This window comes from Symphalangus syndactylus, chromosome 6 (genome assembly GCF_028878055.3).
Source record: "Symphalangus syndactylus isolate Jambi chromosome 6, NHGRI_mSymSyn1-v2.1_pri, whole genome shotgun sequence".
Classification (NCBI taxonomy): Eukaryota; Metazoa; Chordata; class Mammalia; order Primates; family Hylobatidae; genus Symphalangus; species Symphalangus syndactylus.
Genome location: NC_072428.2, coordinates 76,209,068 through 76,236,510, shown reverse-complemented (window position 1 = coordinate 76,236,510; position 27,443 = coordinate 76,209,068). Strand labels below are relative to the sequence as shown.

Genomic DNA, 27,443 nt, shown 5'->3' with positions numbered 1-27,443 from the left:
GTAGAAATTTAACTTTGCTGATACTCTGTATCTCTAGCTTTATTTTTTCTCTACTGATGTTGTGTTTTATGTTTCTGCTTTGCTTAGGGCAGATTAAGTTATTCCTCATTGGTGGCAGCAATGATTTGGAGTTGGCCTTTATGTCTTGTCATTTGATAATATCTGTAAATGGATTAATGGATTTTCAAGATCTCTGTGAGGTGAGATATGAGAGAATCTAGTTTTTAGTTTTGTTGTTGTTTATTTGTCCACTCTGAGTTCTAACCAATAGAGAATTCTATGCTCACAGTGAATGAGCACGGCTATTTTATATCTAGACCTAAGAATGTTTATGTTTTTGAGTTTACTCTTTAATTGTGACTAAAATTGTAGAACTGAAGTTATATGTTTTCTCTGTCTGTATGTTTATGTTTGTAAATCAGAAAGGGCTTTACGTTTCATTGAGTAAGTTACATTTTCCTTTCTCTGGAGGGCATACACAAATTAGATAATAAAGTCTCTTAAATTAAAAGAGCACTGTTCGGATTTAATTATAAACACATATAAATCAAACATTTATAAACTTATTATAAAACAAGGAAATTGAACTTCTAATACTTTAAAATTTCTGTAATACAAGAAATCCTACAGAAACTAAAAAATATTCTGAGAGTCCAAACTCACGTAGTTAAGGGTAAATTGTTAGCAAAGAAGAATGATTTAATAATTTTGGTTTAATAAAAACAGCTATATGCACTCTGATTTATCAGTGTTACATTTCTCTCTCCCATCACATTTCAGGCAAATCAAACTTCTTGAAGTTCCAATCATGCCACGCTGCTCAACTACTCTGTACAAGCTGATTTCTCTAGCTGGCATTTCTTGCCTCCCTTGACCCAGTGGTAAACTTTTACTCTTTCTGTAAGACTAAGCTCAATAAACACACAATTTTTGATCACATCTCTTCTAGAAGAGTGTTATCATGTATTAATAACAATAATAATTGTAATATTAATTCTATTGAGCCTTATAGTCTTATAGTAGCTATGTGATTTATCCATTTAAACTCATTTAACCCACACAGTAAGTGATCTATAAATGTTTGCCCCCTTCTCTCTTCATCTTTACTTCTCCCTTAACTTCACCTAGTTTTTCTTTCTTTTTTTTTTTTTTTTTAGATGGAGTTTCAGTCTTGTTGCCCAGGCTCAAGTGCAATGGCGCGATCTCGGCTCACTGCAACCTCCACCTCCTGGGTTCAAGCGATTCTTCTGCCTCAGCCTCCCAAGTAGCTGGGATTACAGGCATGCACCACCATGAATGGCTAATTTTTGTATTTTTAGTAGAAACGGGATCTCTCCATGTTGGCCAGGCTTGTCTTGAACTCCCAACCTCAGGTGATCCGCTCGCCTCGGCCTCCCAAATGCTGGGATTCCAGGTGTGAGCCACCGTGCCCAGCACCTTCACTTAGTTTTTCACATGTATATCATTTTGAAAGTTATTTGAAAAACTATCTTAAAAAATAGTTGAAGAAGGAATTTTGAAAAATCTTTGAAATGTTAAACCTATATTCAAATATATTAATTTTTGAGATTCTGTGAAACTAATATTGTGATGTTACTAGTGAAATAATTCAATATCTCATTTGTAAGTACTTCTTAAGTAATGTAAAATGGTTGTTTAGAAAGAGAAAAAGAGATAAGCAAAATATCCCTAGCAGAACAGTTATCTTGACATGTTTCCATTAAAAATATAAAACTTTTTCAGACTATTAAAGTAATGCAAAATTACCTGAAAGAATCACTCCCTGTAAAGCCAGGTCCGATACTATAACTCACATTAAGGGCTCCCTTCCAACTCTTATCTGGTAGAGCAATTCCTCCTAAGTAGCTGACAAAATAAAATGAAAGTGACAGAAAAAGGCTACCACAATTTCTAAGGAGAAATTTTAAAGTTTGACGACAATATTTCATTCATATATATAACAAATATTTGTCATTTACTAAGTGCCAGGTACTGTCAAAAAGCCCGCCCTTTGTGGAGCTCATTTCCTAGCGAGAGAGCCATACTGAAATCAGTAAGTAAAGTACATAATATGTTAGTGATGAGAGCAAAGAGAAAAAATAAAGTCATGATGGGAAATGGGAAGTCTATCTCCTTATTTTTGACCTTAATTATTTATGTGGGGACTTACTGAATCCAAGATATCCTAAATATAGGGAATTAATGACTGCATTAAGGAGAAGAAATGTATTTGTAAAAAAGCTGCTGATTACATAGTAGGCACCCACAATTATCAAGTTGTAATACTCATACAGGCATTTAAAAATGGGAGTTGGGGGATATGTAAAGAAATATCAGTTATAGAATACAATAATTGTTTACTATATTCTAAATACGGTGCTAAGTATTTTACACATATGATCTCATAATAACCCTATCAAGGAGAAACAGTTACTAGACTCATCTTACAAATAAAGAAACTGAGCCGGAGAAAGTTTAAGCAACTGATCCAAGGTCATACCTCTAGTAAGTGGGGGGCATTGTCATATTCTTATACTAGACGTTGAATATAAATATCTAATGAATACCTATGAAAATTCAGTTGCTTGAAAAATCTCAAATCAGAATTATCTTAGGACATAGCTTTGTATTTGAGAATTTCATTTGTAGCAAACACAGCGATATTTGATTTTTATTTCTTAGTCACTAAAATGACTACTTTTATGAAATAAAAAGATAGTATACTCTGTTATTCCTATTTCAGGAGTTATTTAGTTATAAAACTACGTGTTTAACATAAGAATGCCATATTGGTTTTCAATGAGAAAATAGACACCTAGTGCAAAATATCTTAATCTCATATCCAACACGAAAACTATACCGTAATAATATTTCTGCATCATTATATCCAATGGGATGTACAGGTATTTGGGGGATTCCCACTCCTTCTTCAACATCAAGTCTGAAAGTGTATTCTAAAAAACCAAATGTATAAAATGAAAACAATTTAAAAATCTGAGCAAGAGATATACAGGGATTTTTTGCATTACCGTTGCAGATTTGCCAATTTGCAATTATGCCAAAATTAAAAGTTCTTGGCCAGGCACGGTGGCTCACACCTGTAATCCCAGCACTTTGGGAGGCCGAGGTGGGCAGATCGTGAGGTCAAGAGATAGAGACCATCCTGGCCAACATGGTGAAACCCCATCTCTACTAAAAATACAAAAATTAGCTGGGCGTGGTGGCACGTGCCTGTAGTCCCAGCTACTTGGGAGGCTGAGGCAGAAGAATTGCTTGAACCCAGGAGGCAGAGGTTGCAGTGAGCCAAGATCACGCCACTGCACTCCAGCCTGGTGACAGAGCAAGACTCTGTCTCAAAAAAAAAAAAAAAAAAGTTCCCCAAAAGTCAGGCAATTGTTTTACCTAATACATCTTATTTAATAAATCATTTACATTTTAAGGTAATGTTAATTATAGAGATGACAGTTTTCCAAATTTGTTTTGACATTTCACATAATTTTCTTGACCTTTACAAGAATATTTTATTTCCTCAAGGATCTCTTGAATATTTCTTAGAGAAACATTATTAACCAGATGCTTAGAAAATATGTCCCAGATTCTGAAACTATAAATAATTGGAAAAAACCCAAGAGAACATATGCAATCTTGGGAATAAATGAGAAACATCTTTTTCAAATAGTAATATCATTCAAGGAAGATTGAAAAGTATTGCCAGCCTTAAAACCTCATTGGAACTGTGACTTTCAGCCAAGATAGGGTTAAAGGGACCAAATTTGCCTTCATGCCTGAAACACCTTATTTTTTATTCACCTTATTTTATGAAATGAAATACTTTAAAAATAATAAAACATGTAAAATAATAGCTTTATCATGAGATTTTTATTATGTAAGTAGCTTCATGAGATAATTGACTGCTGAAACAAAATTTTAACAATATAATTAGATAGTAAATCAGTAAGTATATATGACTTTCATAACACTATTAACTAATTTGACCTAATTGACATTTATAGAATACTCCAACCAAAAACAGAATATACATTCTTTTCAAGTGCATATAGAATATATATTAGAGAGACCATATTCTGGGCCATAAAACATGTCTCAGTAAATTCTCAGTATGTTCTCTGACCTCAGTGGAATTAAATTAGAAATCAATATTAGAAAGATACCTAGAACATCCTCAAATATTTTAAAATTAAATAACACATTTATAAATAAACCATGGGTCAAAGTAGAAATGAAAAGGGAAATCAGAAAGTATTTGGAACCAAATAAAAATAAAAACACTCAGCCTAGGCAACAGGACAAGACCCATCTCTAAAAGTAAACATTTTAAAAAATTAGCTGGGCATGGTGGCACATGCCTATAGTTCCAGCTACTTGGGAGGCTGGGGCAGGAGAATCACTTGAGCCTGGGAGTTTGCAGTTACAGTGACCTATGGTTGGACCACTGCACTCCAGCCTGGGTGACAGACAGGGTGAGAGTGGAATCTTGTCTCTAAAATAAAATAAAACCACAATATATTAAAATGTGTAGGATACAGCTAAAGTAGTGCTTATAGGGAGAGGTATAGCACTAAATAATCCATCTTAGAAAAAAAGTTAAGTTTCTGACAAATGACATCAGATTCCACTTTCAGAAACTAGAAAAAGAACAAATAAAGGCCAAAATAAGCAGGAGAAAGGACATGATAAATATCACAGCAGAAATCTAAGAAATAGAAACTGGCTGGGTTCCTGATGGCTCATGCGTGTAATCCCAGCACTTTGGGAGGCCAAGGCAGGAGGATTGCTTGAGTCAAGGAGTTTGAGACTGGCCTGGGTAGCATAGCAAGAGCTGTCTCTATTTAAATTTAAAAAAAGAAATAGGGAACAAAAATAATAGTAAAGATAATCAGTGAAACCCAAAGCTAGTTATCTGAGATCAATAAAACTAATAAACTTCCAACAAGACAGATCAGGACAAAAGGAGAAATGACTAAATTGCTAACATCAGGAATAAAGGAGAGAATATCACTCTAGTACCTGCAGACAGAAGAATAGTAAGAAAATATTATAAACCACTCTATGCTCATAAATTCAACAAGTTAGATGAAATGGACAAAAATCTTTGAAACAATGCAAACTACCACGGCTCACTTGAGAATAGATTACATATATATATATATATATATATATGTATATATATATATATATATGTATATATATATATATATATATATATATATATGAAATTCAATTTGTAGTGAAAAACAGTTCTACCTAAAACACTTCAGGCCCAGATAGATCCCTGGAGAATTCTACCAAATATTTATAGACAACATTGAACCCATTCTTTATAAACTCTTGCAAAAAAGTGAAGATGAAATGGTTCCCAACTCATTCTAAGAGGCCAGCATTTCTCTGATACCAAATGACACAAAGATATTACAAGAAACTAAATCTACAGGTTAACATCCCTTATGACCATAGCCAGAAACATTCTTAAGAAAAATATATCAAAAATTCAACAATATATAAAAGGATAATACATTGTCACCAAATGGGATTTATTTTAGGATGACAGGGTTGGATTAACATTAAAAACATAATATAATTTAACAAAAGTAAATAATAACATCTGATCATCTCTATGTGCACAGAAAAAACATTTGGCAACATCCAATATATATTTCTAATAAAAACACCCCGTATATTGAGATAGAAGAAAACTTCCTCATTGTGACAAAAGGAATCTATAAAAAACCTAGAGCTAACATAATATTTAACAGAGAAAGACTGGATACTTTCCCTGTTGGAACAGAAATAAAAAGCAAGTATGTCTGTTGTAACAACTTCTATTCAACATTGTACTGGAGTACTTCTATAAAATGTATATGAAAAAAAAGAAAGAAAAAAAATGTCCTGGAGGGTCTAGCCAGTACAATAAGGCAAAAAGAAGAAAGAGACAAAGAGAAAGAGAGAGAGAGAGAGAGAGAGGAAGGAAGGGCATGTAGATTGAAAACCAAGAAATAAAATTATCTTCATTTGCAGATGACATAATCATGTATGTAAAAATGCTGATAGAAGCTACAAAAACCTAGCAGAATCGATGGGTTTAACAAGTTTGCAGGATACAAGACCAATGTATTTCTTCTAGAAATAGAATGTTTTCATTTCCTAGTAATGAAAAATTGGAAATCAAACTTTACAATAGCATAAAACTATGAAATGTTTGTGGATAAATCTGACAAAAGGTATGCGTGATCCATATGGTGAAACTATAAAACTCTGCTGAAAGAAATTAAAGAATGCAAAGTTATATTTTATTTATGGATCAGAAAATTCAATATTGTTAATTCAATTCTCCCAAATATTGCCAATTCTCCCCAAATTGATTTCTAGATTTCATTCAATCTCAATCAAACTCCCAGGAGGCTTTTTGGTGGAAATTGTAAATTAGTTCTAAAACTCACATGGAAAGGACCAAAATTAGACACAACGTTTTGAAAAATAGAAGAGTTGTAACCTGAAAGTCATACACATCTGTTAGAATGTAGAATTGAAAAGACTGACATACTAAATGTTGGTGAGGACATAGCAAATAGAACACTCATACATTGCTGTTGAAATATAAAGTGAAACAACTTCAAAAAACAATTTTAAAATTTCTGTAAAAGTTAAATATCCAACTAACCATAATATTCAGGCATTTCACTTCCAAATATTTCCCAAAGAGAAATAAAAGAACATATACATACAAGGTCTTGTACAACAACTGTTCATCACACCTTTATCTGTAATAGCCCCCACACTGAAAGCAATCCAAATGTCCATCTACAAGTAAGGGAATAAACTGTGGTATAGCCATTCAAGGGAATACTACTTAGAAAAAGAAAGAAAAACTATTGACAAATATGCCAACATGGATAGATCTCAAAATAATCATGCTGACAGCAGAAAGCAAGATGAATGGTTGTCTAGGGATTGGATGAAGTGGGAAGGAAGAGTTGGGAGGGTGGGAATATAAAGAAACGAGAGGAAGCTTTTTTGAGATAATGGGTATGTTCATTATTTTGATTGTAGAGATCATTTCACATATGTAAAACTTCCAATTTTATGTTTTAAATAACACAAAAACTCATTTTTTTAAAAAAAGAAATGTATGATATAAAGAAGGATACAATCCATTGGTAACTCAGCAAACCTAAATTGTCATTTGTTAAAAGGAGCATTGCTTTAGGTATGAGGATCAGCATTTCTGAACTCTAATAAAGGAAGAAGGAGAGTATGAACTGAATGTTTACTCCCCATGCCGACATCTCATGAAAATTTAAAACTAAAATAATACAAGAGCAAATGTTTTAAAATTCCTAGCAGCAGTAATCCAAAATGATATAAGTGTACTCAATTTTAGTTTAATATTATTGTGAACATGGTTGCTTGTATTCCTTCTAAAAGGGCAAGGAGTATCTTTGCAAAATTGGTGGACTGATAGACTCATCCCTTACCTTTTGCTGGATAGCCTGGAGTGAGTGGGTCACCAGCACCATTCAAATTTAACACATTTCCTCTCTGGGCTGCAGTTCCAGGAAGATTCCATCCTTTGGGATATGGCTGTACCTCAGGAGCAAAGTAGTCAGCTGGATCTGAGTACAAGATGATTCCTATGGCCCCTGCTAACATGGCATTTTTAACCTGCAGGGGCAATGTGCAATTCATAATGCAGATACGGCAAATGGTTGACTTATTCATATAAGAAAGACATTAATTTAATAATGGAAGGATATTTAGACACTGCCTTTTACCATACAATTACACATTCAGTTCTCTTGGCTTTGAACACAATTTCCCACCTGTTAGACCTAACAGACTTCCATGATTCCACGGAATTCTAAACGAGTTATCATTTCTTCTGTGAAACATTCCTATTACAACCTGCAACTGTAGAATTAATGTCCCTTCTTTGTAGTTCTATATTTTCTATATTATAGGATAGCTCTTAATGTATTAAAATATCTTTTAAATGTCTATCTCTCCTATTAGGCTGAGGGTGTTTTTGAAAACGTGGACCATGTCTTCTTAATTTTAAACTACTGCCCTGTAAAATCTTGCACATCATAGAGTAAGCATTCTACAAACATTTATGGAACTAAACTGATTTAAAATTGTATGCAGAGCAGTCATATTTGTGAAAAACAGCCCAGGGTTTTTGTAAACATCTAACAATCCAAACTGGCCAAGAATAGGAAAATATACCCTGTGAGATACTAAATTCTTCTTCACCAAAAGTACTGTAGCAGAAGATGGATAACAGTCTTGATTCATAAAAATGCATTCCAATATTTAGAGAACACCCTGTTATATCACTAAGAGTACAATCTGTCACAACTTTTTGAAGGAAAATTGATGATGTCTATCAAAATTTTGAAAGAATATACACTATTATTTAGCCATTTAATTTCTATGAATCTATACTACAATAATCTTCACACACATTTCTGAAGCATATACGGACAAAGATGTTCACAATTAAATTATTTGTAATAGTAACAAATTCAAGATAAGACAAACATCGTCAGTAGTGGAATGGTTAAATAAATGGCTTATCAATTCTGTGAAATATGATGCCATCATTTAAAATAGCGAGGTAATTAATAAGCAGTTATATAGAAATTACTAAGTACCAGCCACTATCCTAAGTGCTTTCAAACAAAGTCATTCAATAAGGGCTCTATGAGATTGGTGCCCCGGGCATTCGCATTTTATATATGAGGAAACTTTGCAACAGAGAAGTAACATGCTCACAGTAAAAGATCTAGAAAGAATAGGAGCCAGACTAGACCAGAACCCAAGTGATAATGGATCTAGGGTTCTATACTCTTAACCAATGTATTACATAACTCTCAACGTGTGGACATGAAAAATATGAGTCATGGCTGAATGAAAAAAAAATAAAGTCTTATACAATGTAAAAGTAAATAAATAAATATATGTAAAATGGGCATATAGGGACAGATGTATTTATATTTCACAGAATTAGGTTTGAAAAAAGCTATTAAGATTGATTATATCTGAATAATGAAGTGGGTAATGCAGAGGAGCTTTTCATTTTTTACTTTATATAAATTTCCTTCAATTAAATTTCTAAAAGCAAATATTACTTTTGTAATAAAAATGATTAAAAATAATTTTCTTTTCCAGGTATGTGAGAAAACATAAAAACATGAGTTTCCGTGTATCCATGGCAAATAGGAAAAAAAAAAAAAGAAATGTTTGAAAGCAATTTGGAAACAGAGAAGCAAGTTAGTCATTTACATTTACAGAATATATATATCCTCTCATTCTTTGTAGAAAAACAGATAATACTGTACTTTATTTCCTCTGAAGATTTTTCCATATCTTGCAATAACAATCTTCCCAGTACAGTTGATGCCCATCTCTCTTTCTAGTTTGAAAAAGTCTTCAGTGCGAGCATAGTTCACATATACAAGATCTCCCTACAGGGAAAAGAAAATATATATAATACTGCTAAAATTAAAGAAAAAAAACGAAAAATAAGTTTGCTTCACAATACTACATCATCAAAAGTGTTTCCTTTCTTTATTTGGGGAATAATAAACAGACCCACGGTAATTATGCAGAAGTCATTAGAGAATCTTTTAAAATCCTGAAAAGGTTTAAAAAATGACAGTGGATAAGAGTTATTTATTTATTTATTATTTTTGAGACAGAATTTCACTGTCACCCAGGCTGGAGTGCAGTAGCACTCCCTCGGCTCATTGCAACCTCCTCCACCTTCTGAGCTCAAGTGGTTCTGCCTCAGCCGCCAGAGTAGCTGTGATTACAGACATGTGCCACCACGCCCACATAATTTTTGTATTTTTTAACAGTAGAGATGGGGTTTCACCATGTTGGCCAGTTTGGGCTTGAACTCCTGACCTCCAAAGATCTGCCTGCCTCAACCTCTTGAAGTGCTGGGATTACAGGTGTGAGCCACCGCACCCAGCCAGACATATCTAACAGCATGTCCTGTGTTGAAGAAATTATCAGTGTATACAAAGCCACAGGGAATAGAGTAAATAAATGTCATTTTAAAAATCCTAACTATATTTATTTAATTTCCAACCATTGCATTAATTTAAGAACCTCTATGGTATGATCTATAAAATCCTATCTATGAATCCATAAAATATTCAAATTATGAAAAATGGAAAGAAGCTTGTAAAAACACCTACTGCTGGGCGGAAGCGGTGGCTCACGCCTGTAATCCCAGCACTTTGGGAGGCCGAGGTGAGCAGATCACCTGAGGTCGGGAGTTCGAGACTAGCCTGACCAACACAGAGAAACCCCGTCTCCACCAAAAAAAATACAAAATTAGAAGGATGTGGCGGCATGCACCTGTGGTCCTAGCTACGCGGGAGGCTGAGGCAAGAGAATTGCCTGAACCTGGGAGGCGGAGGTTGCAGTGAGCCGAGGCTGTGCCACTGCACTCCAGACTGAGTGACAAGAGCGAAACTCTGTCTCAAAAAAATAAAACAAAACAAAAACAAAAACAAACAAAAAAACACCTACTGCCTCACTGAAAGGCATGTTCAGCAGTTTGTTATTTCAGAGAGTGGCAACTCCTTCAGCAGGGTCAGTTTTTAATGTATTTGTTCTGTTTCTTTTTTCTCTGTCTGGTGTTGTTTTCCATTTTATTTTATTATAATTTTTTTAATTTGAGGGATGAGGTTTTCATAGTACTGAATATCAAACAATGAACCAGCATGAATGATTCACGTAATTTCCTTGGTTTTAGTCCTCTACACAGATTTTACATAGCAAAAGAACCATTTAAAGACTTGGATTACAAATATATTTCATTTTACCTCTGGCATGCCTTGGGCTGAGAAAGCATTATATGGTGGCACAATATTTGTAACATTCTCATAGCCATCTGGTGGTGGTTCGAGGTATGATGTTTTGAAAATCTAGCAAGAATTAAAATATGTCAAGTTAGAGAGAAAAATTCCAGATTATTATTAAGATATAATTCATTTTGCCTTCAAGTATATACTTCAGATTAAGCATCCTGGAACTAGGTTATATAATTAAATAGATAAATTACACTGACAACAATGAGAAAGAGCCTTATCATTATTACTGTCTTCCTAATAATAGAAACTTTTATAAATGCATGCAATCTCAGGTAACCAAAAGTTTCCTTATAAAGTGTAACAGCAGAGCTTCAAAGGTGGCACTTTGGTGATCCTCTTTTTTTGACTGTGCCTATTCAGCTTCCTTGGTGGGTTCCTTTTCTTTCATCTGTATTTAAATAATATTTCCCCATGTTTCATCCCCAGCCCATTGCTTGCCTCTGTACTCCCTCACTGCGAGACTTCATTAAGTATCAGAATTTTACCAATAGCTAATATGCTTATGATACTTACATTTTCAAATTCATATATTTAAATGTTTGGTGGTTATTTCATCCTGGATGTCCAAACTCAACATGTTAAAATTCAAATTTATCATCTCTCACCCTGGGACTGCTTTTGATCTGCATTTCCTACCTCTATTAATAGCTTCAGTCATTAGCCACTCACACCAGACAGTCGCGGAGTCATCCTCAACTCTATCTTCCCCTCCTTCCCCAAGTCAATCACTAATCAAGTCCTGCTAATACATTTCCTTACTATTTCTGAAATCCATCCCTCTTCCTCATTCCTACTAACATCCTAAAACTTTATTATCTTTTACCTGGACTATTGTCTTAACACAACAACTTTAACCCGTTGCTTAGCCTAGGTGTAATCTACAGAGGACCTTGTCTATCTATAATGCCCCTCTAGCCACATCCTTCCCCTGCTCAGGACTTGTCATTGGCGCCCATGAACTGAAGCTGAAGTTTAAGCTTCTTAGGACAGCATATACGCCCTTCTATGATCTGTTCCCAGAACACATTTACTGGTTTATCTCATATCATGGCCCATTTTGTATTTTACACTTTTGAAATACAGAAAATCATTACATTCTCCCAATAATACTAAGCTAGTATATGCCTCCAAGCCTTTGCCAATATTTTGTCTTTTGTTGAGAACTCTCTTATCCTATTTTGTCACATGGTTAACTCCTTACGTCCTTTCATGACTCACATGTCAAGACTTCAGGAAACATTGTCTAATTCCCAGGCTGGGCTGAGTGACACTTTTCTGGGTAAATAATGAACTCTAATCATAATCTTCATAGCACTTACCATACTAATTTGAAGTCTGAAGTATTCCATTGTCTCCCTCAACTTACTTAGGCAAAGGAACCATGTCCTAGTCTCATTCTGGCCTCAGGACTTAACACCATGTTGAACACATAGTGGATACTGAATAATTCACTATTAACAAATTTCTACTTTTACTTGACCCTACATTACAATCCACGTAAAATGGTCGGATTGCAAAATATAAAAGGTACCAACAATTTCACATACCTCAGTTTCATGTCCATCCACAATCGATATATAGTTGGCATTTGTCTCATCGGGGTAAGATAAGAGGACATCATAATGAACCAACTTGGGTGAATCTAGTCCAAATTCCTTCCACTGGGTTTGAATTTTCTTGGCAAGCAAGAAATTTTGTTCTGTTCCTGCCAGATGAGGAAGCTTTGTAAAAGAACTACAATGGAAATAAAATATAAGAGGGCGTTAAAGACTATGCTCAGACGATGTGCCTAAAAACTATTCTAAATGCACTACTTATGCTTTGGGCATTAAGTTGTCATTCCTATATGACAGATAAAAGAAACAATGCTACCAGTTTCTAGAAAGGCCAATTTTTAAGTTATTTGTGTACAACTGCAGTTTTCATATTACGCTTCCTCAGAAAAGAACACATTCCATGGCAGACACAATCAGCAAAGACTCAGATATGAGAAGACAGCCTGGAAGAATGTCATACTTCTATACCAATAATGTTCCTTTTTGCTGCTTGTCAGGGAACAGAGACATTTTGGAAAAAAAATTAGATCTTAATATCTCGCAGGGACCACTTGGGCACTTCCACGTTTAACTTATATATTTCTACTGTTGATTGTAGCATGTATGCAGTTGCTTATTTATCTCACTGATGTCAAAGTCCATGTATTTTTATTTTTCATATCCCCTAGTGCTTAGTTCTTGCCTTTTACCCAAAAAGTGCAGGCTTGCTGAATTTAATTTGGGCAGCGTTCTCTTGGTTCTGGATGTAAATTAGTTGTAACATTTAAGTGACCTCACAAACATAGTTCTTAGTGAGATTTATTTTACTTGGGGTAATATTTTTAAAGTCCCTGGCTGGCGTGGTGGCTCACACCTGTAATCCCAGCACTTTGGGAGGCCAAGGAGGGTGGATCAACTGAGTTCAGGAGTTTGAGACCAGCCCAGCCAACATGGTGAAACCCCATCTCTACCAAAAATACAAAAAATTAGCCAGGCATCATGGCAAGCACTTGTAATCCCAGCTACTTGGGAGACTGAGGCAGGAGAATTGCTTGAATCTGGGAGGCAGAGGTTGCAGTGAGCCGAGATCGTGCCAATGCACTCCAGCATGGGTGACGGAGTAAGACAATGTCACACACACAAAAAAACAAAAAAACACAAAAAAATTAAAGTCACCCATCATCAGTAGAACAAAAATAAACCCTTTTTAAATTTTTTTTTAGTTAACCAGACAACAGCCACAAAATATACAGCAGTAGAAGGAAATTAACATGTATTGAAAACCTGTTGTATGACAAGCACTCTACATTCACTTTCACATGTGTTTTCTCATTTAATCATCACAATCCTTCTTCCATCATCCCCATTTGGCAAATGAGGACACTGACAGAGTGGCTGAATAATCTACTCATAATTTTACAGCTAATAAATGCTGGAACTGGAATCCAAAATTGTAGTTATCTGATCCTGAGAAATAATGATGTTTCTAAATAATTCATCTGCTGTTATTATCCATGTGCTTAAAATTCTTCTACAACTCACTGTACCCTGCGTTAGAAAGTTCACACTCCAACAAGGCATCTAAAGCACTTTTAGGTTAGATCCTCTCTTCTGTCTTTTCAGATTAATTCCACATCACTCTCTTATAAACTCCTCTACTCTGTGTCACTGAGTATACTTATTTTTCTCATAAAATGATTATGATCTTTAATACCTTTTAGCCTTTGCACAATGTCTTAGCCAAAAATATTGTCCCATCTACCTGAATCTCCCTCTATCACCACTTCTAATCACTCTCCTTTCTCATCTGCAAACTATAATCATCCATAAGGACTCTTCAAGCGTCATCTTCTCTGAGAAGATGTCCTTCTCTAAATCAGAAAATGAAAACTGAAGGTATCAGATGTTTAATTTCTTACTATATTTATTTTTTAAAAGTACAAATGTGTTCAGAGAGAAGTTATTTTATATGTATAGGAATAAAAAAGCAAAACGGCTAGAGATATTTAATTTCTACTTTATACAATTCATTATTTTTGTTTCTACATAGAGCAGATATAATTCTTGCAATTAGGAAAAAATATATATATTTCCTTAAATTAGGAGGGAGGATTAGCTATGAACTTTTTTGCCTCCCATCTTTCCAAGAACCCCCCTGAAATGAAATAGAGAAGTACAGAAAAAGAGTAGGAAGGTATAACATCCTTTATTTTATATCAGGGTTTCTCCATATGGTCCCAAGATGGGCATTACTGCTCCAGGCATACATATTCACCCAGTAACTTCAGGAGAAACAAGTACAAACTAGAACAACTATTCCTTCTTTTGTGTTTAACAAAGGAACATTTTTGTAGAAGGTCTTAGCTAAGTTTTTCTCCCATTTCATTAGGCAAAATAGGGTCATTTACCCCTTCTCAAATCAATCATTGCCAGAGGGAGGATAATGATTGGCTTATGGACTAATCAAGAGATTCCTGGGCTGGGAGGAAGGTAACCTTTACTGAACACATACCCTTCTGGGAGAGGGAGAACACTCACAGTTGAGGCTCTGTTAATAAGAAAGTGGCTGGGAGAAATACAATTGTTCCCACATTTAAGCCCTTTAACTCAATCTTGAAGCCCTCCTTTGCCTTCTAAACTCTTCTGCTGTGTTCATTAACCCTTTAGCTCTGCAATCAACAATTCGCTTATATCTTCAGCACCTTCTCTGAATGTTTCCTTGACCTCCTTGTCTTTCTTTTCTTTTCTTTTTCTTTCTTTTTTTTTTTTTTTTTGATGGAGTTTTGCTCTTGTTGCCCAGGCTGGAGTGCAATGGTACAATCTCAGCTTACTGCAACCTCCGCCTCCCAGGTTCAAGCGATTCTCCTGCCTCAGCCTCCTGAGTAGCTGGGATTACAGGTGCATGCCACCATGCCCAGCTAATTTTTTGTATTTTTAGTAGAGGTACGGTTTCATTATGTTGGACAGGCTGGTTTTGAATTCCTGACCTCAGGTGATCCACTGTCCTTGGCCTCCCAAAGTGCAGGGATTACAGGCGTGAGCCAACGTGCCCAGCCAACCTCCTTATCTTAACGGGTTTCCTCTGAGGACCCTGCTCACCTGCAGGCTGTTTTATTTTCCATGACCCCATATATCTCATGGCTAAAGTTCAGCTAGGAGGCCTTCTTACTCTCCACTGGCTGTTTCAAATATGTCTCTTTTTTCTTCTTTCCAAACTAACAGCTTTTTTGAAGCTTACAACAAAAGTCATCACCCACTACACCTTCTAGGTATGTACTGTCATCTACAAAACTTTGAGTCATGCCTCTTCATTCATTAAAGTTGGGGGCCCCTAATATGGTGTATTTCCCTCTATCCCTGTTCTTGTCATCATTCTTGGTGTGTAATTTTTGTATGTGGTTGGATGCAAAAGAAAGAAAAAACAAAACCAACAAGATATTTAATCATCATGAAAACCATTGAAAGATTGTTTATCAACTTATGCATATTATACACTAAAGCATAATACTAATAATATAAACAGAAAATGTTAATCTTTAATCAAGAGCATCACCATATTTTAGTTCTGATACCTCATTGTCATTTTCCAGGAGCTTTCTTTTGGACACTTGATGATGCAATGCAAACAGTTCAATAGTGTTAACATCTTACCTGGCCTTTTAAGTTAAGCAAATTTAAATGTAAGCACTCTGTCTCACTTGATAATACATTCACAGCTGGGCGTGGTGGCTCACACCTGTAATCCCAGCATTTGGGAGGCCGAGGTGGGTGGATCACCTGAGACCAGCCTGGTCAACATGGCAAACCCCGTCTCTACTAAAAGTACAAAAACTAGCCACGTGTGGTGGTGGGAGCCTGTAATCACAGCTACTCAGGAGGCTGAGGCAGGAGAATTGCTTCAACCTGGGAGATGGAGGTTGCAGTGAGCCGAGATTGTGCCACTGCACTCCAGTCTGGGCAACAGGGTAAGACTGTCAAAAAAGAAAAAAAAGAAAAAAAGAAAAAAAAAACCTCTGCCATTCTACTCCATTGCATGAGCTATATATAGACTGAGTCTCTCTTCAAGTGATGTTCCTTCCTACTTATTCTTTTCCTGTATCATCAAAAAATCACCTCACAACAGACATTTTGAACTAACCTCTTGATATCTGATGTGCCTTGATAATACATAAGCTGAAATTTAATAAGAACATTATAGCTGATTTATTCCTCATTACAATAGCTCACTCAAGTTCATCCACAGACACTAACATGGAACCTTGTGATCTCATCAACAGCACAGACAGGTAGAAAATAGAGATATTACTCAACTTATGGTGAGGTTATCCCTATAAACCCATTGAAAGTCAAAAATATTACTAAATTGAAAATGCATTTAATACCCTGATAAATCCATCATAAAGTTGAAAAATTCTAAATCAAACCATCATAAGTCAGGGATTTTCTGTTAACTGTAGTGTATGTACTTCACTCGGTATATCTGTCTGTAGGGTTTAACTGGAGTATTAGAAGAAAAGAAGAGAAAGAATGGTGCAGAAAGATATTTTAAGAAATAGTAAACAAGACCTTTCTAAATTAATGGAAGACATAAATTTCCATTGTCAGGAAGCTCAGAGAGCCTGAACAGGCTAAATTTAAAGAAAACTATGCCTAGACACATAGTAAAACTGCCAAAAATCAAAGACGAAAATGATACATGTTACATGATTTAATGACTGTAAACTTCTCATCAGATAACATAGCAGCTAGAAGACAGTGAAACATTTAAAGTTCTAGAAAATTCATGTGTATTAGCGGAGTCTACCCAGAATTCTATATCCAGGAAAAATATGTTTGGAGAACAAAGTTGAAGTTAATAATTTTATGGATGAAGAAAAACTAAGAATTTGTCACCATCAGACTCCACATTACAGGAAATACTTAAGGAAGTTATTCAGACTCAACAGAAATAGCACAGGGCAACCTAAATCAACAGAAACAAATGAAAAGCAGCAAAGATGATAAATATCTAAGAAACATGAAATACTAATTTTAACTTTAACTGGTTTACAATACATATACATGTTCAAAGAAAAAATATAACATTAATATAGCATTTTTTAGGTTTATCTTTCATGTATGTATGATACATATGACAGCTACTTTATAAAGGATGGTGGGGGAGAGAGTAAATGGATATACAGAAATGTGAGTTTCTCCATTATATATTAAGTGACACAGTAGTAAATTTAAGAATACAGTGAAACATTATAGATGTATAATATAACTTTTAGAGTATCCACTAAAAAGTATAGCCAAAGAGGTATAGCCAAAAGATAAATTGAAATAAAATAAAATTTCATATATTTTCCCCACTATCAAAAAGTCCGAAAATGAGTAAAAGTACAGAAAGGAAACAGAAAACAAACCATAAAGTGGCAGACTTAAGTTTAATTATATCAATCAATAACTATATTATATGTTAATGGACTAAATACTCACAAGGCAGAGGTTACCAGAGTGGATAAAAAAGCAAATATCTATTATATGCAGCCCACAGAGGGCATACTTAAATTAAGATTACAAAAATGGATAAAACAGCAAATAACAACTGTGTTCTCTCTATAGAGGGTACATTTTATTTCTAATTAAAGTGATAGTTAAAAGTAAGTAGATGGAAGAAGACATCCTATATAAACATAAGTATTAGAAGGCTGACATGACTGCATTCAAACGAAATAAAATAGACTTAAAAAGATTATTACTAAAGATAACTAAGCACATTTCATAAAATAAAAGGTCATTCTGTTTTGAAGACATAACATCCATGTGTATATGCCTAATGAATGAGCCTCAGAATACATAGAGCAAAAACTGACCAAATTAATGGGACAAATAGACAATTTCGCATTTGTGGAGAAAACTATAACATACCTCTGGATTAAATTTGACCCTCTCCCAAATTAGTAAAGAAATAAAGGAATTACCCTACCAACCAGCTAAAAAAGAAAAATCATATGATCATATGAATTGATACAGAAAAAGCACTTGACAAAATTCAACACCCATTCATGATAAAAACCCTCAGCAGTCTTGGAATAGAGGGGAGGTTTCTTAACTTGACAAAGAGCATCAACAAAATACCGACAGCTACATCATACTTAACGGTGAAACTAAACCATTCTCCTTAAGATTAGAAAAAAGAAAAGAATGTCCATTGTTACAACTCTTCTTCAACAGAGTAATAGAGGTTCCAGTCAGCACAAAGAGGCAATTTTTCTTAAAAAAGTAAAAGGCATACAGGTTAGAAAGAAAAAAGAAATGAAACATTCCCTTTTTGAAGATGACGTTATTGTCTACGTAGAAAATTTCAATGAATCTACAAGAAACAAACCAAACCAAACAAACAAACCAAGCTCTTTCCCACCTTCCAGCCAAGTCCAGTGGCTCACATTTGTCATCCCAGAACTCTGGGAGGCCTAGGTGGGAGGATCACTTAACCCCAGGAGTTTGAAACCAGCCTGGGAAATATGGCAAGACTCTGTCTCAGAACACTCCCCCAAAACCAAAACAAACAAACAAACAAACAAAACCTTCTTAGAGTTCAGCAAGGCCACAGGATGCAACATCAATACACAAACACAACAGTATTTCTATATGCTAACAACAGAGTATGTGGAAATTGAAATTAAAACAATATAATTTGCATTTGCTCCAAAGAAAATGAAAGATGCAAATCTAACAAAGCATATAAAGCATCTGCTTAATGCAAATTACAAAATGCTGATAAAAGAAAGATGATCTACAATTGGAAACATACCATGTTCATGTAATAGACTGGACGCAGCGAAAATGTCAAGAATTCCCAAATAGCTCTATAGGATTAATGCAACTCCTAGCAAAGCTCCACAAATAGTTTTTTAGACAAATATGTGTTTATTATATATTTTAAATGAAAAGGGATATAGTATAGCTACAATAATAGTTTACAAAATAAGGTAAGAGAAATCATTCTATGTTTTGTTAAAATCTACTATATCACTTTAATAATCAGGACAGTACGGTACTGGATAAATAGAGCAGAATATAAAACCCAGAAACAGAATAAGACTCTGTCTCTACAAAAGAGAGAATCTAGAATTAGACTCACACAAATATGCCCAACCAATTTTTAACAAAGGTGCAAAAGCAATTAAATGAAAGAAGGATAACATTTTAATAAATGGTGATAGAGCAATTGGACATTCTCAAGCAAAAGAATAAACTCAACCTAAACCTTACATCTTTATGCACAAAATAACTCAAAATAGGTCAGAAAGTTTAACGTAAAAGGTAAATTATAAATCTTTGGGGGAAAAAAGAAGACAAAATTGATCAAAGTCCAGATCAAAGAGTTCTTAGATATGAACCCAAAAGCATGATCCAAAAAGAGAAAAATTGATAAATTACACCTCATCAAAATAAGGTTTTAACTTCTGATCTGCAAATGAGGGTGGGCAAATAGACAAATTACAGACTGGAAAAAAATATTTGTTCACTGCATTTCCAACAAAAGACTTACATCTAGAATAAAGTTGACCCTTGAAACATAGGTTTGAACAGAATGGGTCCACTTATATATGAATTTTTTTCAATAAATATATTGGAAAATTTTTTTGAGATTTGCAGCAATTTAAAAAAAAAACTCATAAATGAACCACATAGCCTAGAAATATTAAAAAAAAGAAGAGGTTTGTCATGAATGCATGAAGTACATGTAAAAGTATTTTATCATTTACTGTTTTAAAATAACATGAATCTATTATAAAAAGTTAAATTGTTTCAAAATATATGCATACACTTACAGACTACATGGTGCCATTTGCAGTCTAGAGAACTGTAAACAAACATAAAAATACAATATAAAATCATAATTATGTAAAATTAACTGTAATACATTGTGTACTGCAGGAATACATTTGTAGCAACAGCTTATTGCTCTTGCAGTGAGCTTGTGCGATGACTATCTGCTTAAACCACTGTGTGATACTAACCATCTCCCTAATCATCACTATGTGAACAGTTTGTTTCTCCAGTAAATTGCTTATGGCAGTTTGAAAAATGATCTCCCATGGTTCTCATGTAGTTCTCACCGTGTTTAGTACAATACTGTAAACCTTGAATAACACCATGGGATCCATACAAAGTGCCACTAATGATACATCATAAGAAAAAGGTGAATTGCTTGGTATACCATAGACTGAGGTGTGCAGCTGTGATTGCCCTCAATTTTCAAGATAAATCCAGCATAAGGACTATTGTTAAAAAAAAAAAAAAAGGAAAAATTTGTGAAGCTGTCATGGCAGCTATGCCAACAAGTGTGAAAACCTTGTTCTTTTGCAAATTACCTTTCTTTCTTGTATTGAAAATGTAGCTTTTATGTGGGTGTAGGATTGCTATAAGAAAGGCATATCTATAGACTCTAATTAATGTGATTTGAGAAAAAGCAAATTCATTCTATGATGATTTAAAGCAAAAGGAAGGTAAAGGTGGAGAACAGTATGCCTGCAAAAGATGTTTTGATAAATTTAGAAAGAAGTTTAACTTTTTTTATTTTATTTTATTTTTTTATTTTTTTTTATTTTTATTATACTTTAGGGTTTTAGGGTACATGTGCACAATGTGCAGGTTTGTTACATATGTATCCATGTGCCATGTTGATTTCCTGCACCCATTAACTCGTCATTTAGCATTAGGTGTATCTCCTAATGCTGTCCCTCCCCCCTCCCCCCACCCCACAACAGTCCCCGGAGCATGATGTTCCCCTTCCTGTGTCCATGAGTTCTCATTGTTCAATTCCCACCTATGAGTGAGAACATGCGGTGTTTGGTTTTTTGTCCTTGCGATAGTTTACTGAGAATGATGGTTTCCAGTTTCATCCATGTCCCTAGAAGGGACACGAACTCATCATTTTTTATGGCTGCATAGTATTCCATGGTGTATATGTGCCTTAACTTTTAACCTGTCAAGATAACAGGAGGAGCAGCTTCTGCTCACCAAGAGGCAGTGGACAAGTCTTCAGATGACATTAAGAAAATTACTGAGGAGAAAGGATATCTGCCTGAAAAGGTTTTTCAATGCAAATGAAAATGCCCTATCCTGGGGGCGGAGGGGGATGCTACAAAGGATATTTATGAGTAAGGAAGAGATGTAAGCACTGAGATTTAAGGCAGGAAGGGATAGGCGAATTCTACTGTTTTGTGCAAATGCACTTGGGTTTATGATAAGGGCTGCCCTTATCTATGAAGCTGCTAACCCCCAAGCCTTGAAGGGAAAAGATAAACAGCAGCTTTCAGTCTTTTGGTTGTACAACAAGAAGGCCTGGACAACAGAAACCAATGTTCTAGATTGATTCCACCCATACTTTATTCCTGCAGTCATGAAATACCTTGCCAGGAAGGGATTGCCTTTTAAAATTCTTTTGGTATTGGAAGACACCTCTGGCTACCCAGAAACCCTGAGATCAAGTAGTCTACTTGCCCCCAAACACATCTCTCTAATTTGCCCCCTAGATCAAGGGGTCATAATAACAATTTTAAGGCTCACTGCACTCTATGGAAAGGATTGTCAATACTACAGAAGAGAACCCTGACATAACTTCATGAAATTCTGAAAAAAATTACACCACTGAAGATGCCATCATTGTTATAGAAAATACTGTGAAAGCCATCAAGCCCAACACAACAAATTCCTGCTAAAGAAAACTGTGTGCAGATGTTGACATGACTTCACAGGATTGATGACAGAGCCAAACAAGGTAATCATGAAAGAGATTGTGAATATGGAAAAAAAAAAAAAGGTTGAGTGATGAAGGGTTTCATGATAGTAATCTTGGAAAAATTCAAAAGGTAGTAAACACCAGAAAAATTAACAGAAGACGATTTGATGGAGAAGAATACTTCTAAACCAGTACCAGATGATGAGAAAGAAGACACAGAAGAAGGAATGTCAGAAAACAAGATGATATTAGACAATCTGGCAGGAGGGTTTCCATTATTCAAGACTGCTTTTGACTTCTTTTACAACACGGTCTTTTCTATGATACAGGCACTAAAACTAAAGCAAATGGTGGAAGAAGAACTGGTAGTGTATAAAAATATTTTTAGAGAAAAGAAAAAGTAAAAAACAGGCATGATGTCTAAGAATTAAACAGAATGTGACTGCCTTTCCTGACCCCCCCTTCTCTACCTTCTCTGCCTCTGCCATCCTTGAGACAGCAAGACCAACCCCTCCTCTTCCTCCCCCTCCTCAGCCTACTCAATGTGAACACTGGATGAAGGCCTTTATGAAAATCTACATTCACTTACTGAATAGTAAATGCTTTTTCTCTTATGATTTTTTAAAAATCATTTTCTTTTCTCTAACTTACTTTATTGTAAGAATACAGCATATAATACATATACAAAATACATGTTAATTGTCTATGTTATTGCTAAGGTCACTAGTAGGCTATTAATAGTTAAGTTTTGGGGGAGTTAAAATTTATGTGTGGATGTTTGACTGCATGGGGGGTCAGCACCCTATGCCCACATTATTCAAGAGTCAACTCTATATAAAGAACTCTAAAAACTCCATAGGGGGGTTGAGGATGGTGGCTTATGCTTGTAATCCTAGCACGGTGGGAGGGTGAAGTGGGTATGTCACTTGAGCTCACGAGTTCAAGACCAGCCTGGGCAAAATAATGAGACCCTGTCGCTACCAACAACAAAAACAACAACAAAAAATAAACAAATAAACAAAAATAAAAAAAATTAGCTGGGTGTGGTGATGCATGTCTGTAGTCCCAGCTACTCAGGAGGCTGAGGTGGGAGAATCCCTTGAGCCTAGGACATGGAGGTTGCAGTGAGCTAAGATCGCAACACTGTACTCCAGCCTGGGTGATGGAGTGAGACTCTGTCTCAAAACAACAACAGCAACAACAACAACAACAACAACAACAAACAAACAAAAAACTCCACAGGGGAAAACAACTTATATCTAAATACAAAATAAGCCAAAGCCGTTAATAGACTTCTAAAATTATTTCTTCATTTTTAAATTTTATGGCTACCTACTACTTGTACACATTTATAGGGTATATGTGATATCTTGATAGAAGCATACAATAAGTAATGATCAAATCAGAGTAGTTAGGATATCTATCACCTCAAACATTTATCATTTCTTTGAGTTCGGAGCATTTCAAATCCACTCTAGTTATTTTGAAACATACAATAAATTATTGTTAACTATAGTTGCCCTATTGTGCTATGTAATACTAGATCTTATTCCTTCTATCTAACTCTATTTTTGTGCCCATTGAACCAACCCCTCAGTATCGTCCACCCTCCTCACTACCCTTCCAGTTTCTGGTAACCATCATTCTATTCTCTATCTCCATGAGATCAATTTTTTTTAGCTCCCACATATGAGTTAGATCATGCAATATGTGTATTTCTGTGCCTGGCTTATTTCACTTAATATAATGACATTTAGTTCCATTCATGTTGCTACAAATGATAGGATTTCTTTCTTCTTTATGCTGAGTAATAATCTATCCTGTATATACACCATAATATTTGTTGATGGAAGTTGATCATCAGGTTGATTCGGTATCTTGGCTATTGTGAATACTGCTGTGGTAAACATCAGAATGCATATACCTCTTTGGAATACTGATTTCCTTATTTTGAGGTAGAAATGCAAAATGATGCAACCACTTTTCACTTATCTTAGGCATTTTCTTAAAAAGTTAAACTTATGCTTATCATCAAACTCAACCATTTCAAGAGAAATAAACCACATATCCACAGAAAGATTTGTAAACATCTGTTCATAGCAGCTTTATTCACAATAGCCAAAAACTATAATCAACCCAAATTTCCATCAGCTATGCATTGCAGTATATCCACACAATGGAATTCTAGTCCGCAATAAAAATAATGAACTACTAATACATGCAACAATCTAGATGAATCTCAAAATCATTATTCTGAGTAAGAGAAGCTAGATACAAAACAGCATATACTATACGATTCCATTTAAATAAGATTCTAGAAAATGCAAATGAATCTCCAGTGATATAAAATTGATTAGTGATTGCCTAGTGCCAGAGATGGAGGGGGATGGGGAATAAACTGCAAAGGGCATAATGGAATATTTTTGTAGCGTGATAGAGGAAGTGGTTTGTTCAGTATAGCATACATCTGTCATAACTCTCAAATTGTAGGCTTTATAGGGATGCAGTTTATTTTATGTAAATTATACTTCACTAAAGCTGATTTCAAAAATTAACACCCATTTGAAAGAGTCTGAATACAGAAATAAATACCATGGCCATTGTTCTTAAGGAGTTTATGATCACTCCGCCAATTTCCACTGTTTTTCATGGTTAGAAGCTGGAGGAATGGAAATGATTCTTTTTGGTTTCATTTTGTCTTATTTGTAAACAACAAATTTATACCTGCAAGATGGGATAAAGGTTTAACTTTGGCAGACAGAATCAAACACTTTGATCACTAAATCACGTAGTCAACCAGCATCTAACTTTCCCTGACAGAATATGGTATCTAAAAAAAATTGCTGATTAAATCCCAGGCACTGAGGAACAAAGAATAACATTTGGTTAGATCCAAAGTTACATGAAGTTGAAACATCTCTCAGTAAGCCAACCAGATACTTTTTGTTAGATAAAGTTAGGGAAGAAACACCTACTTTTATAACATTGTAACAGATTTCACCCCAAGAGTGGCATAGAGACATTAAAAAAAATAATAATAAGTTGATGACTAATATGTTATTTCACACAGAGAAGACTGTCCTCATGCATATAACCAGGTATAATATGCTTCTCACTGTGATATTTTAAACATGATTTTTAAGATCAAATACGTAAATAAACTTACCGAAGAAATGATTTGATGTTTTCAGCTTTCATTTCAGATAGCAGTTCCCACCGTATACTTTGATGATAGGGCACAGAAGTGGTTGTTTCTTTGAGAGGCTTAATAAACCAGCCTGAGGAAAAAAATACACAAACATGCACACATATACACAAAATCACTTCGACTTTATTAAAACTAGAAGCCACCCCTCTCTCCTTCCCCCCAAAAAGCCTTTATCTGACAAATAGATCATGGTGAGCTTTAAAAAATAATGTTCATATTAAATGCAGAAAACCTATAAATTCTGATATGTAATATAACTTTGAGATGCTTAAAAGGAGTTTTATTTAAGAGAAGCTCTTTCATTTTCTCACGTTATGCATGAAGGCATGGCTTTTTTTGTTCTTCACTGGATATCTAGTCCCTGACACACAGGGAACATTCCACAAATATTTATTTACATATAGAGCAGGGTTTTGTTTTGTTTTGTTTCGTTTCGTTTTGCTTTGTTTTTAGTGCTGCCCGTATTAGTTGAAAGTTTTAACTCACTAATGTTGCTTGGAAATAAAACGATTTTTTTTCATCCCTGCAGATAGTGACAGCTGTAGGTTGTCTTTAGTGAACTCAGGGAACATTTAATAAATTTGAATTTCAAGTACACTTTGTCTATTAGGAAGCCTAAAATACATTCCATCTGGTTTCTAGTTGTGCTGAAATTTGCAGAGTTTATCTTATCTAGCCCAGCCGGCCAGGGCTAGCGCACAGCCCAATCCCTTCCAGCTCCAGGATTTCTCCTTTTATCTCTGCAGAGAATCACGAGCCCCGGAGTCAGGAGAGAGTGTTTCGTTCACTTACCCACCATAAATCCCACCAGGAAAGATGCCAGCGCAGCAGCCAAGCACATCCAAAGGTACAGACGGCCCCTGGACTTCGCCATGGCTTCTTGAGGACTGAGCTTGGGGCGCCTGCTACATTGGCGAGCTTCGGGGCTGCAGAGAAACACAGAGCGCGCTGGCGGGAGGCTGTGAGCACTGGGTGGCCTCCGCTGACCTTCGCAAGGCCACGCCTCCGCCCTACCCGCTGGGGACCTGTGGTCCCCAGGGGCCCTCGATGGGGGAAAGGAAGCCCTGCAGAGGGAGGAGGCATTCTTCCTGTTGGCGGACAACTTCCATTCTGTGGATCCCGCAGTAACCCGGACGTAGTAGGTGGCGGGAGCTGCTGAAAATGTCCCTAATTATTTCCTAAAGAACTCAACTGCTGCTTGCCACGCCCATCCCCCAAAATGCCCAATTTCGGCTCAGAAGTGAATTTAAGTATTGCTTTGCCTGATCTATTCGTTATTCTTCTTCCAGATTCTCTGCTGTAATTTCTCACTCGTCAAACTCGGAAAGAATTTCCGGTCCTGGGTGCTCCGCTGTTAAAGCTGTTAACACCACGAATACCTCAATCACTGTCAGCATCAAAATCGATGGGATTGCGTTCTTTTGTTCCCCTTTACTTAAACAAAACTCCATATTTCTGTAATTCCGTTTCCACCCATTTAACTGAGGTTTTTTACCTACCTCATTGGAATGTTTTAGGTTCACATTAGTAAAAGTAATCATTGAAAGGACCTTGCACTGCCAGTAGTTACTGAGAGTAAGTTCTTAATGCTGAAGCTCAGACACCAATTTCTCAAAATATGGTGTTTGACATGCTAAACCGAAGAAACCAGAGGGTCTCTCTTACCATACCCCTCTCTTCCAGCTCCTCTCTCTCAATCCTTTGTCTCTCCCACAGCACAGAATAAAGCTGTTCTCTAAAGTTCCCTTATCTGCCTAAAGTCCAGAACTACTAAAGGAAAAAAACAAACAAACAAAGAAAAAAGCAGTTTCTTTCCTGAGTTTTCATTAACCGAATTAATACCTCAGGAAGAAGGACTGCAGTCTGTCAAAACAGCTGGCAGACTTCTGTCACAAACCATTGTCTGCCCTGTAGGGCCAACAGATTTTGTCCCAGGCCATTGTATATTCTTCAAGCCCATTGAACTCCCCTAAAATTCATTGACTACCCTCCTAAAATTATTCACACATTCCCATCTTCCTTTCCTCTAAAAAGATGGGTATATTATCATCTGTACCTCATTG

The 27,443-nt window shown here is 35.5% G+C and overlaps 1 protein-coding gene and 1 long non-coding RNA gene across 6 annotated transcripts in view; one reads left to right on the top strand and one right to left on the bottom strand.

Moving 5' to 3' along the window:
- Positions 1 to 26,303, bottom strand: part of NAALAD2 (N-acetylated alpha-linked acidic dipeptidase 2) — a 101,610-nt gene extending 75,307 nt beyond the window's left edge. For 3 of the 5 annotated variants that reach the window (XR_010121541.1, XM_055283241.2, XM_055283242.2), the window contains exons 1-8: positions 26,173 to 26,302; positions 25,339 to 25,450; positions 12,449 to 12,635; positions 10,854 to 10,955; positions 9,357 to 9,482; positions 7,494 to 7,680; positions 2,861 to 2,954; positions 1,768 to 1,866 (exon numbers count right to left, since the gene is read on the bottom strand). Coding sequence is in view for 4 of the 5 variants with exons in the window: in XM_055283241.2 (XP_055139216.1) it covers positions 1,768 to 1,866; positions 2,861 to 2,954; positions 7,494 to 7,680; positions 9,357 to 9,482; positions 10,854 to 10,955; positions 12,449 to 12,635; positions 25,339 to 25,450; positions 26,173 to 26,254 (989 nt within the window). In the remaining variant the exon portion in view is untranslated. Of the gene's footprint in view, positions 1 to 1,767; positions 1,867 to 2,860; positions 2,955 to 7,493; positions 7,681 to 9,356; positions 9,483 to 10,853; positions 10,956 to 12,448; positions 12,636 to 25,338; positions 25,451 to 26,172 lie in introns of all 5 variants that reach the window. The other 2 variants (XM_063642027.1, XM_055283240.2) reach the window with 2 other exon arrangements.
- Positions 87 to 26,238, top strand: LOC129484756 (uncharacterized). The gene is made up of 3 exons (XR_008658513.2): positions 87 to 200; positions 1,984 to 2,053; positions 26,127 to 26,238. It is a non-coding gene; the product is annotated as an uncharacterized lncRNA (long non-coding RNA).
- Positions 26,304 to 27,443: the final 1,140 nt, after the last annotated feature.